The 15,048-nt window shown below is 39.6% G+C and overlaps 1 protein-coding gene across 2 annotated transcripts in view; it reads right to left on the bottom strand.

The window, feature by feature from the left end:
* Positions 1-15,048, bottom strand: part of LOC135099812 (uncharacterized oxidoreductase MexAM1_META1p0182-like) — a 48,689-nt gene that overhangs the window by 20,545 nt on the left and 13,096 nt on the right. For both annotated transcript variants that reach the window (XM_064002368.1, XM_064002367.1), the window contains exon 4: positions 11,973-12,066. In XM_064002368.1, the coding sequence (XP_063858438.1) occupies positions 11,973-12,066 (94 nt within the window). The remainder of the gene's footprint in view (positions 1-11,972; positions 12,067-15,048) is intronic.

The raw sequence follows: 15,048 nt of genomic DNA on the forward strand, positions 1-15,048 counted from the left end.
ATAGAGTGGTAGATGAGTGGAATGGACTCAGTAATCATGTAGTTAGTGCTAGGACACTAGAGAGCTTTAAGAGAAGATTAGACAAGTTTATGGATGGGGATAACAGATGGAAATAGGTAGGTGAGTTTCATACAGGGACTGCCACGTGTAAGCCTGGTCGCTTCTTGCAGCTTCCCTTATTTCTTATGTTCTTATGTTCTTATGTTCTTATGTGATACAAATACCTAAGGAAGCAAATACCTTGAAAAATATCTATCTACATATATACAGATATCCAAATAATTTTACCTTTCTATATGAACTACATCTTGTGATCTATGAACAATTTTTATTCCAAGAGGCCATTCATAACTTCATGTGTTCCTAAAGCAGCTATTACAAGGGCATGTCTTGCCTGAGCACAGCATGTTCCATGAGCATTTTGCTCATGCAAACGTGGTTTTCCATCATCTCAGTGTGTACAGTCTAGCGTCATTACTGCTTATGAAACCTTCTGGCAATACACTCCAGGTATTTATAAGGACATTTAATGATATCTACTTGAAATAAATTAGTAAACTGTGTTACTTAGGCATTTCTACAAGTGGCAGAAGTGAGAACTGTTTTTTAAATGTTGAAATAGTAAAATAATGGAATATTCCATATGAATAACACTGAGGTTGAAAATGTACAGGTGTTGTTGAATTTACTAATTTTTTTATTAATCTAATCTGTTGAAAAGAGTTCTTTAAATTAATTTTCACTGTGAACAGCAACATCATGAACCATGGAGCCCTTCACTATGCCTGTGCAGTGGAAGAATGAAGCAGAGATGGCATTAATTAAAGAAGTGTGTGCTATTTCATCTCTGTGGGATACAAAACATAAAGAATATTTGAAAAAAATTATTGAGGAAACAACTGTACAAGAAAATATCAGAGGAGGTACAGGCAGCATTCCCTGATATGGAAGGAATTGATGCAGGTATGTAAAGGTTGGGTTAAATCAGGTTAGACTAAGTCAAACACCTAGTTTCAGACTTTCCAATAATTCAAACCTGACAATGACCAAACCGATCCTAGCCAAATTCAACATGACCAGACCTAGAAAATAAATACAGGGTGTCCCACAAGTTAAGGTACATACTTCAGGGTTAGATAGTTCAAACAATTCTATGTCAAAAATACTCTATGCGCATATGCTAAGGTTTGGTTTGATTTGCGAAAAATTAATGTGTAAGTTATGTGTTGGGGCAGCCACTCACCTGGGTGGGCCTTCACCTTCTCCCCTCCCACCTCAACTCACTACATATTCAAGTGGTGCCCTGTGATATTAAGTAGTAATTTTTTGTGTATAATCTACGCAGTCTAACCCTTACAGAAAACAGTTTGCAAATGATATATTAAATTTTTTGTTTGTGTCAGAGAAGAAAATGTACTGGTAACACAGCAATATGGTGGTTGTTAAGTGCTACTGTCGAATATTATATAGTCATTAGTATATTTGGCTTCCGTTTAGCTTAGTTAGGCCTTAGATAGAATCAGCTGACGCCGTTTTCCTTTCAGGTTCCAACATTTCTTCAGCTTTGGTATTGACATTTATTGTACCATTTATAATGTCTTAAGTGAGTATTTCTAGGGGTAAAAGGACATTGTTGTATTTATTTCTGTATTTTGGGTAAACACATGAAGCTGATGTGAACTGTAGCACAACATGATGTTGTGCGGGTTTTGTGAAGTGTTGAGAGAGACATTAGAAGCGCACTACACAGACGGGTTGTCTTTTTCTTGGCCTTCTCTTTTCAAGATTCCTAGCAAGGAAATGTCCCATTTCGACATTTTGGTGCCCAGACCCGGGAAACACAGTGCCCAAGGACTGCTACATTAACAAGTTAAGTGTCTCCAGCCCTGCATTTTAGAAGAAGATGGAGAAGTTAGAGAAGGCCCGAGCAGCTTGTCAAGGATGGCTGTCAAGAGTGTGTGTCAAGATGGACAGACTCCTAGCCAAGAGCCCCCCAGCAACCTCCAGTGAGTTAGTAGAAGTTCTGGAAGAGTTTGATAAGAGGCTTAACAAGTTAGAAGAAGTGCAGTCAGAGATAGAATTGGAGATAAGTCCTGAGGCACTAGAGGAGTACTTGGACAAGGCAGATGCAGTCAGACAGCAAGCCAGGCAGAAGAGATTGTTGTGTGCTGACAAGCTTAAGAAACTGGCTGAGGGTGATAAGGACAAGTCGGATTCTTCAAGTACCACAGCCCCTCTCCATGCAAAACTTCCCAAGCTAGAACTACCTAGATTTGACGGTGACCTGAAGCAGTGGCAGAGTTTTTGGGAACAGTTCTCCTCACACATAGACGACACTGAGCTGCCCACCATTAGTAAGCTAACCTATCTACTGTCACTACTAGACGGCACTGCTAAGGACGTGGTGGAAGGAGTGCCGCACACCTGCGCCAGCTACAAGACCGTCGTCGACCTGCTGAAGCAACGGTTTGGCAAGTCGGAGTGCATCATCCACGCCCACGTCCAGGCTCTCCTTGATCTACAAGTTCCGGTCCACCAAGGCAAGACCTACATCCTACAGCTGTGGAGACTTCGGGACGAGGTGGTCAAGCACACGAGGAGTCTAGAAGCCCAAGGAGTTACAGGCAAGCAATGTGAAGTGCTACTAACCCCCATGATTGTTTCCAGACTGCCCACAGAGTTAAGGTTAAACTGGTCAAGGGATTGTAGTGGACATGAAAGTGATCTTGAGTGGCTTCTTAGTTGGCTTCAAAGGGAGATTGAAGTGATAGAAAGGAGTGAAATGTATAAGGGCAATGTTAAGAGTTTAGAAGGAAGGAAGGGTAGTAAGGATAGTAAAGAAGTACATAAGGGAAACAAGGAAAAATTGTTCACAGCCTCGGCTTTACATGTGACTTCCCCGCCTGAAAGATCAGATTGTGTGTTTTGTAGTAAGAGAAACCACAAGTCTGAGAAGTGCTACAAGTTTCTGGTGTTGGATGGGCAGCAGAGGTTTGACAAGATAAGGGAATTGGGTGTGTGTTTTAGATGTTTAAATAGTGGTCATAAGTCTAGAAGTTGTAAGGCCAAATGTTCCAAGTGTCGTGGTGACCACAATAGTACCATGTGTGGTGTTAAGTTGAGTGTGGTCCCTAAGGCCGAAGTAGAGGAGAGTAAACAGACGGGCACCCAAACCCTTGCGATGTTGTCAGGCCACTACAGGAACAAGACTGTGTTACAAACAGCTAAGGTAAAGGTAGTGAACCATAAGGGGGATATTGTTACTGCAAGGCTGATGTTTGACAATGGCTGTGATAGGTCATATGTTACCAATAAGTTTGTAGGAAGATGTAAACCTGAATGGGTCACCAATACAGAAGTCCCTTATAGTTCCTTTGGTGGCCATAGCTCAAGCAAGTGTGTACAAAGTAGTCTATACAAGTTGAAGCTTTTAGATGATAAGGGTGATTTGTTTTCCCTTGTGTTGGCAGGCATTCCCATTATATGTGAACCGCTAATTAGGCCAGTAGTACCAGAACACATTTTAAGTGCCTTTAATCATTTAAAGTTTGCAGATGACTTTGACCATAGTTCTCCTTTAGACTTAGATATCCTTATTGGTCTGGACTACTACTGGAGCCTAGTAACGCCTAGTGATGCAGTTCAAGTGGGGTTGACAGTTGCCCTGAAATCAGTGTTTGGCTGGACCTTGAGTGGAAACACTGGTAAATTTTCTGACACTACAGGTGTGCCTTTACTGCCAACCTTTAAACCTTCGTCACCTCAACTCTTGTGCATCTCTAAAGTCACTGATGCTGATATGTCTAACTTTTGGGATTTGGAGACTATTGGCATAAGTAGTAGCAAGGAAAGTAAGGAAGACGTTAGAGATAAGATTGTTCAAGAATATAGTGATAAGATCAAGTTTGTAGATGGTAGATATGAAGTCCACTTGCCGTGGAAGGACAACCCTAAGAAGGATACTTTGATGAGTAATGAAGTTCAAGCTAAGAAGAGATTAAATAAGCTTTTGGTGAAGTTGGATAAGGACGAAGACTTAAAGGCTGAGTACATGAAGGTATTTGCCGAGTATGAGCATTTAGGAATGATTGAAGAGGTGCCGGTAGAGGAAATTGTACACCCTGGCCCTGTTTACTACATGCCTCACAGGCCAGTTGTCAGACTCAGCAGCAGCACCACAAAGGTACGACCAGTCTTTGATGCGTCTGCCAAGGGTCCTAACGGGATTTCTCTCAATGACTGTATGACAACGGGTCCGTCTCTCAACCCAGACCTAGTAGAGATATTAATTAGATACAGACGCTGGCCCTATGTAGTTACTGCTGATATTGTTAAAGCTTTTTTGCAAATAAGTGTACAGAGCCAAGATAGAAATGTTCATAGATTTTTTATGCCAGCCGAAGGTGGAGTTAGACACATGAGGTTTACTAGAGTTGTTTTTGGCAATACATCAAGTCCTTTCCTTCTTAATGCTACGATTAAGACACATTTGAGTAAGTACTCTGAGTGTGAAGTAATTCAGGATCTTCAGAGAGACATGTATGTAGACAACTGGTTCAGTGGGGCTGATAGTGAAGTAGAGGCAGTAAGGAAGTACACCACAGCCTACAACATTATGTCTGAAGCCAACATGTCTCTTGAGAAGCTTGTATCCAATAGTTTAGTAATTGCATCAAAATGTAATGACAAGGTTCACTGTGTACAGGACGATGAAATTAACAGTGTACTAGGTTTGAAGTGGTCTAAGGACAGTGATGTTTTTTCTTATTGTGGTCTAGACCTGGATTTCCCTTTGGAATTAGCATGTACCAAGAGGACAGTATTAAGTTTAATAGCTAAGATTTTTGATCCATGTGGATTTATCAGCCCATTTACCATGTATGCTAAGATACTTTTCCAAGATATTTGGAAGTCAGGTGTGTCCTGGGATGACAAGTTGTCACAAGATTTAGAAGTAAGATTTGAAAAATGGGTAAGGAGTACCAGACATTTGAGTCCATTAGTTATAGGTAGACATTATTTTCCCCATGTACCTTGGAAAAGTATTGAGTTTATTGAGATTCATGGGTTTGGGGATGCCTCGGAAAAAGGTTATGGGGCGTGTGTATACCTAAGGCTATGTCTTGACAGTGCATGTAACACTTCATTGGTTGTATCCAAGAGTAGAGTGGCACCAATCAAGAAATTAACCCTGCCTAAGCTAGAACTGTTGGGAGCATTGCTTTGTGCCAGATTGGTGGTGTTTGTGAAGAAGGCTCTGTATCTTAAGATTAAGACCCAAGTGACGTGTTGGACTGATTCCACTATTGCATTGGGATGGATAAGGAATGATCCAAGTTTAAAGGATGTATATGTCAACAACAGAGTTAGAGAGATTCAGCACCTGACACCTCCAAGTAACTGGTATCATTGCAAGGGGACAGAAAATCCTGCCGACTTGATAACCCGAGGGTTACTAGCAGAGAGCCTTCTTGGAAATGATCTGTGGTTTAGCGGTCCTAAGTATTTGTCTGACCCCACATTTAGAGTCCAGGAAAGAGATGCTTTAACTGCCAGCATTAACACTGTGAATGTTGTACTTGAGAATAATTTAGCATGTTTAGCTGTTCAGACTAGGACACCCATTTTTGACCTTGAGAGATATAATGATCTTGCTAAGTCACTAAGAATTGTTGGGTATGTTTTGAGATTCATAAATAATTGTAAAAGTAAAAGGTTGGGATGTGAGTTGGAAACTTGTAGATTTACAACTGAAGAACTAGAGTTTGCCGAATTAAAATTAATCTATGTAGAGCAGAGACAAGCCTTCCCAGATGAAATCAAAGCCATATCCAGTGAGCGGTCTCTTCCTAAGCATTCCAAGCTAAGCAAATTAAACCCATTTCTTGATCAAGAGGGTATTCTAAGAATCAAGGGTAGATTACAATTTTCTAGTCTGGGTTATAACTCAAAACATCCCATCATTCTTCCTAAGGGTCACTTTTCTAAGTTGTTAGTACAATTTCAACATAAGTTCATGAAGCATGCAGGTGTAAACAGCATTGTGTCATCATTAAGAACTAGTTTTTGGGTGATTGGGTTAAGAAGAATGGCAAAGACGGTGGTTAGAGAGTGTTTGAGTTGTCAGAGGCACGACAGCCGTCCTTGCAGTCAACCTGTTGCCCCTTTACCTGACCTGCGAGTCAACCCTGCACCTCCGTTTGCAGTTACAGGTTTAGATTTCACTGGCCCTTTATTTAGTGCTGATCATCCAGGGAAAAAATTGTATGTGTTACTTTTTACCTGTGCTGTTATTAGAGCTGTACATCTAGAACTCACAGAGTCCATGTCATTGGTCGATTGTATGCGGGCCATAAGGAGATTTGTTGCTCGTAGAGGGATTCCTAATGTTTTCTATTCCGACAATGCAAAAACATTTGTTGCAGCCTCCACAGAAGTACAGAAGGTGTTTGGTCATCTAGCCCCAAGGTGGAAGTTTAATGTACCAAGGTCCCCATGGTGGGGCGGGTGGTTTGAGAGGCTCATTGGTTCAGTCAAGCTAGCTTTAAGGAAGTCTTTGGGAGTTAAGTATGTAAGCCAGTCTGAGTTAGAAACAATTCTTATAGAAATTGAGTCGTGCATTAACTCTCGACCATTGACCTTTGTGAGTGATGACCCAGATTTTGATAATTATCTAACTCCATCACACTTTATTCTTGGTAGGAACAGCACATGTACACCTTCTGATGTTGATGAATCCCCTATTATAAGCCCTGAAGACTTGTACATTAGAAAGAATATAAGAAATCAGAGGTTGGAACATTTTTGGAAGGTGTGGAGAGAAGATTATATAGCTAATTTGCCCCCTGTAGTAAAAGGTTTCAACCAGAAATGTAAAGTGGATGTTGGTAGTGTTGTACTCATTAGAGGAGACAATGTACCCAGACAACGGTGGCCCATGGGTGTGATTGTTAATGTGTATCCCGGTAGAGACGGTGTGATTCGCAGTGTTGATGTTAAGACAGGAAAAGGCATTTTCAACCGGACTATTCAAACCCTGCATGATTTAGAGATAAATCCTCATTTAGACACTGATGTGATAACTCCTCAACCAGTACTTCATGATCAGGCAGTACAAGATGATGTAACTTCAAGTGTAGCTAATGATGACTCTGTACAAGATTGTGATCCTGAGGAGGAGGAGGAGGAGGAGGAGGTAGCTGTTTATACTTCAAGGGGTCGGCTCGTTAAAAGGCCTCACAGATTAGATTTATAAGTTGTACATTTATTATGTATGGTGGTAGGTCATGTGTTGTGTTTGTTTATGGGAACTATTGGGTTATGGTATGATATGGTATGATGTTAGATACTTATTGTACGAGGTATTTGTTTGGATAAGTTGCTTCGCCCCTTATGGTGGGGAGGATGTCGAATATTATATAGTCATTAGTATATTTGGCTTCCGTTTAGCTTAGTTAGGCCTTAGATAGAATCAGCTGACGCCGTTTTCCTTTCAGGTTCCAACATTTCTTCAGCTTTGGTATTGACATTTATTGTACCATTTATAATGTCTTAAGTGAGTATTTCTAGGGGTAAAAGGACATTGTTGTATTTATTTCTGTATTTTGGGTAAACACATGAAGCTGATGTGAACTGTAGCACAACATGATGTTGTGCGGGTTTTGTGAAGTGTTGAGAGAGACATTAGAAGCGCACTACACAGACGGGTTGTCTTTTTCTTGGCCTTCTCTTTTCAAGATTCCTAGCAAGGAAATGTCCCATTTCGACAGCTACTTTTTAAACATACATGGCAACTCATTGCAACTGTCCCCCTTAACATTCAACAGTTGATGTCATGACACCTAAGTGACAGGCCTCATCATTCAGCTGATTGCCAAAGTGCATCTTTTTTTTTCTATGGTGAAGATACTTTCACATTCAATAATACTGAGTATTCAGACATGATATTCATGTGCTGATATTCATTCTGTGATGGGAATGCCTGGGCTGCAGCAGCAGAATACAGATGCAGGTACCCAGACAGAAGACATCCAGATAGCAGAGTATTCTAGAGTGTATCAACTTCTCTGTGAGAGAGGACACTTCCATGGTACTTCTGCAGCAGCTGAACATATTGGAGCAGCTCAAGATGGTATTGTCCAGATGACAATACAAAGTCCCACAAGTATACAAATACAAATACATAAAGGGCAAAATTCACAGAATATAGCACAATTTGACCTCACTTAGATAAAATATCAAATAATCTAAAGGGACATTTACAGGAGTGGCAGGAACACCAGACAGTCATCATGAAGTTGATGAGGTGCCATATACATTAAAAAAATAGCACTTAATAACTGCTGTATTGCTGTGTTACCTGTACACTTTCTTCACTGACAAATACAAAAATTTAATCTGTCATTTGCTAGCCATTTCCTGTAAGGCTTTGTCTTCATAGATTATACACAAAACATTATCATTTAATGCCGTGTGGCACCACTCAAGTACATAGCAAGCCAAGGAGGGAAGAAAGGAGGCTGTGGCCCACCCAGGTGAGCAGCTCCTGCAACACACGACTTAATTTCAAGCATTAATTTCTCGCAAAATAAAGCAAAACAGCATGTGTGTATAGAACATTTTCAACTTAAAATTACCTAAACTATCAAATCTCAAAGTATGTACCTTAACTTGCAGGACACCCTGTATAAGCAGCAAGGGTGAGGAGTGAAGAATTAGAGGAAGAGAAGAAGTACTTGTTATGGTGAATACAGTAAAATCCCTCTCATCCGGCATTCGAGTATCTGGCAGCTTCAAGTATCCGGCACATTTTTCCCCGAGCCTTAAAATCAATAAAAAATCAAAGTGTACTCAAAATCAATTAAAATTCCTGCGTGAGGCATACTTTGTCCCCCCACCACCAGAGCACACTGCTTCGTGCCATCCGCGGCCCACTGCACTGTGTTTACTCAGTGACTCAGTCCCAAGTGTGCACTGTTTATCACCTGACGCCTTCATCATGCCTAAAGTTGTAGAAAAGAGGAAGCGTGTTGTGCTTACACTTAAGCAGAAGGTAGACATTTGTCGACGATTAGAGAGAGGTGAAAGCAGACAGCAACTAATGGCGGAATATGACATTAAATCCCAAACGAAAAAGTTGCGGGATTACATGAAAGCCACTGACACCCCAAAGGCAGCGGAAAATCGTCACACACTGCAGTATCATTGTGGTGAAATGATGGACAAAGTGTTATACGAGTGGTTCAGCTTGAAAAGATCAGAAGGAGTCACAATTACAGGCCCAATGCTACAAGAGAAAGGGCATGGTTTAGCTAAGAAGATGGGTGAGGAAGGGGCATGCCAGTTCTCTGATGGCTGGCTCCACAGGTTCAAGGTTCGTCACGGCATCAGGAAGCTGGACATCTCGGGAGAATCAAAATCTGCCAACTTACCCTCGGCTGAAGAGTTTGTCGACAGGTGAGAGAGAGAGAGAGAGAGAGAGAGAGAGAGAGAGAGAGAGAGAGAGAGAGAGAGAGAGAGAGAGAGAGAGAGAGAGAGAGAGAGAGAGAGAGAGAGAGAGAGAGAGCCACTCTAATTTCTTTATCTAAACCTCGTTCTGTTTTTATTTCTTAGAGGTTTGCGAAGATAGTTGAGGAGCATAACCTGACGTCTGAGCAGATTTACAACGCTGACGAGACTGGCCTGTTCTACCGCTGTCTGCCAAGAACCACACTTGCAAGTGAGTCGGAGGGAGACGTGAAGGGATTCAAACAGAGCAAGGACAGGCTGACAGTTCTGTGCTGCGCTAACATGGCTGGTACGCACAAAGTCAAGTTGTGCGTGGTTGGCAAGCACAAGAAGCTGCGCTGTTTTAATAACGTGAATTACCTGCCTGTCGATTATCGTAACCAACGAAGTGCTTGGATGACAGCTGAAATTTTCCTTGAATGGTTCAAGCATTGCTTTGTGCCATCTGTTAAGGAAAATCTGAAGAAAAATGGTCTCCCAGAGGACAGTAAGGTAGTTTTATTATTAGATAATCCACCAGCAGAGGAACTTGTTGTGGGAAATGTTTTTGCTGTATATTTGCTCCCTAATGTCACAAGTGTTATTCAACCCATGGATCAGGGAGTCATTCAAAATTTTAAGATGAACTATCGTAAGAGTTTCCTTCGCAAACTTGTTAATTATGAGGACGGCACAATCCCCGAGTTCCAAAAACAGTTTAATGTTAAGGATGCGATATTCATAGCTTCACTTGCTTGGCTAGACATTAAAAGGCAAACATTGATGCGATGTTGGTGCAAATTGTACCCTTTGATGATGTGTGATGATGAGGATGATGAGTTTGAAGGGTTTGTAGGTGGTACGAAAAATTCGGTGGTGAGCAAGCTGAGGGAAATGGGGGAAATGTGCAACTTAAAGTGACGGATGAAGCGTTACAGGAATGGGTGGACGTGGACGAAAATCAGGCCGTAACATTCACTCTCACAGACGAGGAACTCATCAATGCTGTAGTAGAAGATCATTTAGAGAAAATTAGTGATGATAGTGATGATGATGATGATAATGAGCCTAAAGTAACTTGGGAACAGGTATTTCCTATGAGTCTTCCTCTAACAAGTAAGAGCCAGAGCCACCAAAAGTACTAATTTTAGCAACATATATTTTCTTATTTTCACCATCTAGAATTATATCACAGTCACTTAGAACAGGAAATGAAAAAGGGGCATGACTAACTCAAACACAGCAGGAATAGATTGTTTATGTTCACTTTTTCCTCTCAAAGTGGCTGACAGTGCTGCCATAGCAATGTTTATCAAACAAAAAAGCAAAGCTGTGTGACATCACTGCAACCCCTCCATAATATGTAAACATAATGTAATGTCAAAATATCAGAACAAAAAAAAAAAAAAAAAAAAAAAAAAAAAAAAATATATATATATATATATATATATATATATATATATATATACTCGTATATATATATATATATATATATATATATATATATATATATATATATATATATATATATATATATATATATATATATATATATATATATATATATGAAAGGGTAGGCAGCCAATCACACTTAAACCTGTCTCACAGCATGCAAAAAGCATAGTCTTGAGTGGATGCTGTCAGGGAGAAAAGTAACACGAGTTCAGATTCCCAGCCTTGCTTCCCAATCTTGCCTTATGAGAATGCACCAGAAGCACACCAGAGCCTGATGGCACTATTCAGATTCTGGGTCATGGAGAGACCCAGTAAATATATCTGTTATGTTTTCTCTTACTGATAGGCACCTTATGCTTTCTTAATTGTTGGTAATATGGTAGATGAACAAGTTATGAAAGTGACTCCACACAATCCCTGAAAATTATTTAATTAAGAACTTCAATAATGTGTGTGCATAAAATGTGTGTGGGAGAGGAGGAAGAATGTGGCTCATAAGTTCAGAAACTAAATATGTCATCAAGCCTGTTCTTATTCCATTTCTTTTAAGGATTAGCAGTCTGAGGGGGCTTTTCTTTTAGCATCTTTGCCCTTAGCTGGCATTGCTGACACTTAAATAAAAAACACTGATGTCAGAAAGAATGGCAGAAGACAGGAGCTGATCTAACACTGTGGTGCAATGTGCAACTGAAGACAGCCCACAAATAGAAGCCAGTTGATGAAATGAAAAGCTCTTAATTTCTCCCTGTTTACTTTTAATAAAGCTTTAAAAGCACAGCTGCCTGTCTTATATGACGGGCATACTTCAAACTGCATAAGTACTTTATGTGCATCTCTCTCTAAAGATTGAATTCTTTACTTTCTTCAGTACATGTAACTATAATCATCTGTATACCAGGGCAAGATCCCTATGAGAAGATAAAGGCAAGACAAACTTGTAAATGTAAGTTTAGGAATTCTGCATGGAAGGACAGCTTCATAAAATTTCTACACTAGTGTGAGAACAATCCATCCCAACGTAGGGTACTCACCGAACGCATGCCATTAACACTGGAAATGTTGACAATGTTTCCTTGTGACTCAATGAGATGAGGAGTTGCCAACATTATCAGATGGTATATTGATCTGAAAACACCAAAGAAAGAAAATTCAGTAAACTGAAAGTGATGCATTATGCACAAATACAGACAAATACACAAGCTTCATCATCATCATCATCATCACCTTTCTTTTTCATGTCACATTTTCCCAGTCTCTTTTGAGGAGGGATGGTCAATGGCCTGCCTCCATTCATCTCTATCCACTGCCTCAGCCTCATCAATGCTCAGGGCCACCATATCTTCAATCACCACTTCCATGTCTTCTTGGCCTGCCCAGTGAAGGCAAACTGGCATTTCCACTCCAAGCACTCTCCCTAATGCCTCATCACTTTCTCTCCTCTTCATGTGATCAAACCACTTCAATCTCTTTACTCTCACCACTATATTTAGTTCCTTTAATCTAAGTATTCACTTCTTCACTGGATACACTATCTTTCCATGTGATTCCAGCCATACAGTCATTCTCCCTAAATACCTCACCACTTTCTCTCCTCTTCACCACCTCAATACCTTCACTCTCAGCACTATAACAAGCATCTTTAATCCACATCTTCACTGCTCACCCTATCCCTTACCTTCCCATATCATTCTAGCCATATAACTCAACATTTTCCAGTCACAGTCAACCAACACCCCTCAATTTCTTTATTAGATCTAATGCCCTAATCTATGTGCTGCAACCCTACTAGAGCATGAGATGTCCATGCTACATGTAGCTGCTGATCTGCTGAAGTCTAGACAAGCTACGTATCTACAACCTCATACATACAACAGTGACATTACCTCCCCAGTGCTGTACAATAGAGGAATCAAGGCTTTGGTGCACCTTGGAAAACTACACCAAGTTAGACAAGACTCTCAAGCATGAAATGATGTCTGACCTTGCTGCAGTGGCTATTGCACTGAAGAATCAGCATTCACACCTACTCCAAGGCATGACCTTTGGACCAGATAGCATAGTCTTCATAATCATAAGTGCTTCTTGTTTAGTGACTCAGCATGGTCTTTACTCAATAAGTAGTGCAAGGCTGTATGTAGCAAAACTGAGCTGATTCATTTTTGTTTGCAAAAATGTGACAACCTTTGCATTTTGGTTCTGCATTTTCTTCTGAAGTTTAAAAAAGCATGGTGCCAAATTTCTTTCTAGAATCTTAATTTTGATCAGCATTTTAAAACCATTTTGAAAAATGCCTCAAATTCTTATCAATTAAAATGCAAAGCCAAGAAAATTGGAAAAAGAACAAGAGAATTGTTATATTTGGAGCATATTTGCAAAGTATTGGTACATTTTGTTCTCAACATTTTAAAACCATTTAGAAAAATACTTAAAATTTTTAGCAACTAAAATGTAAAGCCAATAAAATAGAAAAAAGAGAATAAGAATTGTTAAATTTGGAATATATTTACAAAATATTGGTATATTCTGTTCTCATTGCTGAGCTTGAAATTATCTGAAATGTTTTTATTAATATATTTAATATTTTCATGTTAATCGGCAGAAAAGGAAGGTTTCATACACATTGTATATAGTGAACTGACTGAGCCAAGAACAGACAAAGGTAGTCATAGTAAAGTGGCAGAATGACTAAGTAGTTCCCTTGTCTAACCCCAATAGGGAATAAATGGAACATAATACAAACAATCTGCAGGAGACTGGGAGCATCACCATGGAGGAGGCACTGAGTAAGTTGAGTCAAGATGGGCATTTCCTGTCAGGTGTGCCAAACCAGTTGCAAATAGTACTGAAAGAGGATGACCTGACATAAACAATTAATAAATGTAAGGAAATGTAAAGCAATGGGTCTAGTAAACATTCTCAGAAGTAAAGATTACACGTTTGATTCTTCTCAAAAAAAATTTTTGTAGTCACTGTATGTTACTCATTCTGTAAGTATTTTCAATATGCACAAAGCATCTATAAGTGGAAGGAATAAGAGGTGGGATAGAAAGAATGGGGGGATAAAGCATGGTGAAAAATGAGTGAAAAAAAAAAAAAAGGAAAGTTTCAGTGTGGTCCAGGATGCTGTTCTGCTGTAAGAATAAATGTAGTGCTATGTATTAAGTCTTCAATGCTAGTTGCAGGGTTGGCATTAATAAATCACCAAAAAAAAAAAAAAAAAAAAAAAAAAAAAAAAAACAGCTTGTCTCTTTATTTTTTAATATTTTACATATCAAAATTGTTCTATATCATATTGATAAATAAGGTCTATATATGTACATATACATAAAAAATGTAAAAGTAGTCAAAACTGACCTGTCCATTTCCAGCTTGTTAACACAAGCTTTGTCCAACCAGACCAACCTGTATCAGTATGACCTAAACAAGTGTCTACTCTTCATTAATAGAAAATGTAAAAATCTTTCAAGATCTAATTCCCCTTGTGACCTCTGGTACCTAGCCAAAAACATCTCCAATAACTTTGCTTCTTCATCTTTTCCCCCTTTATTTCAACCTCATGGCACAGCTGCTGTCTCATCTATTTCTAAAGCTGAACTCTTCACTCAAACCTTTGCTAAAAACTCTACCTTGGATGACCTATCACCTACTCTCTTCCTATTATTCATCATTGATCTTCTAAACCAAACTTATTGTCCTATCCACTCTTATGCTGATGATACCACCCTGCACTTTTCCACATCTTTTATTAGATTTCCAACCCTTCAGAAAGTAAAGAGTTTTCACAGGGATGCCACAGAATGCCTGACTTCTGATCTCTCTAAAATTTTTGATAGGGGCAAAGCAAATCTAGTATTGTTCATTGCGTTGAAAACTCAATTCCTCCATCTATCAGCTCAACAGTCTTCCAAATAACTATCCCCTCTTCTTCAGTGACACTCAACTGTCTCCCTCTTCTACAGTAAACATCCTTTACTTATAATCTAAACTGGAAATTTCACATCTCATCTCTAGCTAAAAGAGCTTATATAAGTTAGGCATTCTGAGTTGTCTCCACCAGTTTTTTCTCACCCCCCAAGCTGCTAACTCTATACAGGGGCCTTACCTGTC

This window comes from Scylla paramamosain, chromosome 4 (genome assembly GCF_035594125.1).
Source record: "Scylla paramamosain isolate STU-SP2022 chromosome 4, ASM3559412v1, whole genome shotgun sequence".
Lineage (NCBI taxonomy): Eukaryota > Metazoa > Arthropoda > Malacostraca > Decapoda > Portunidae > Scylla > Scylla paramamosain.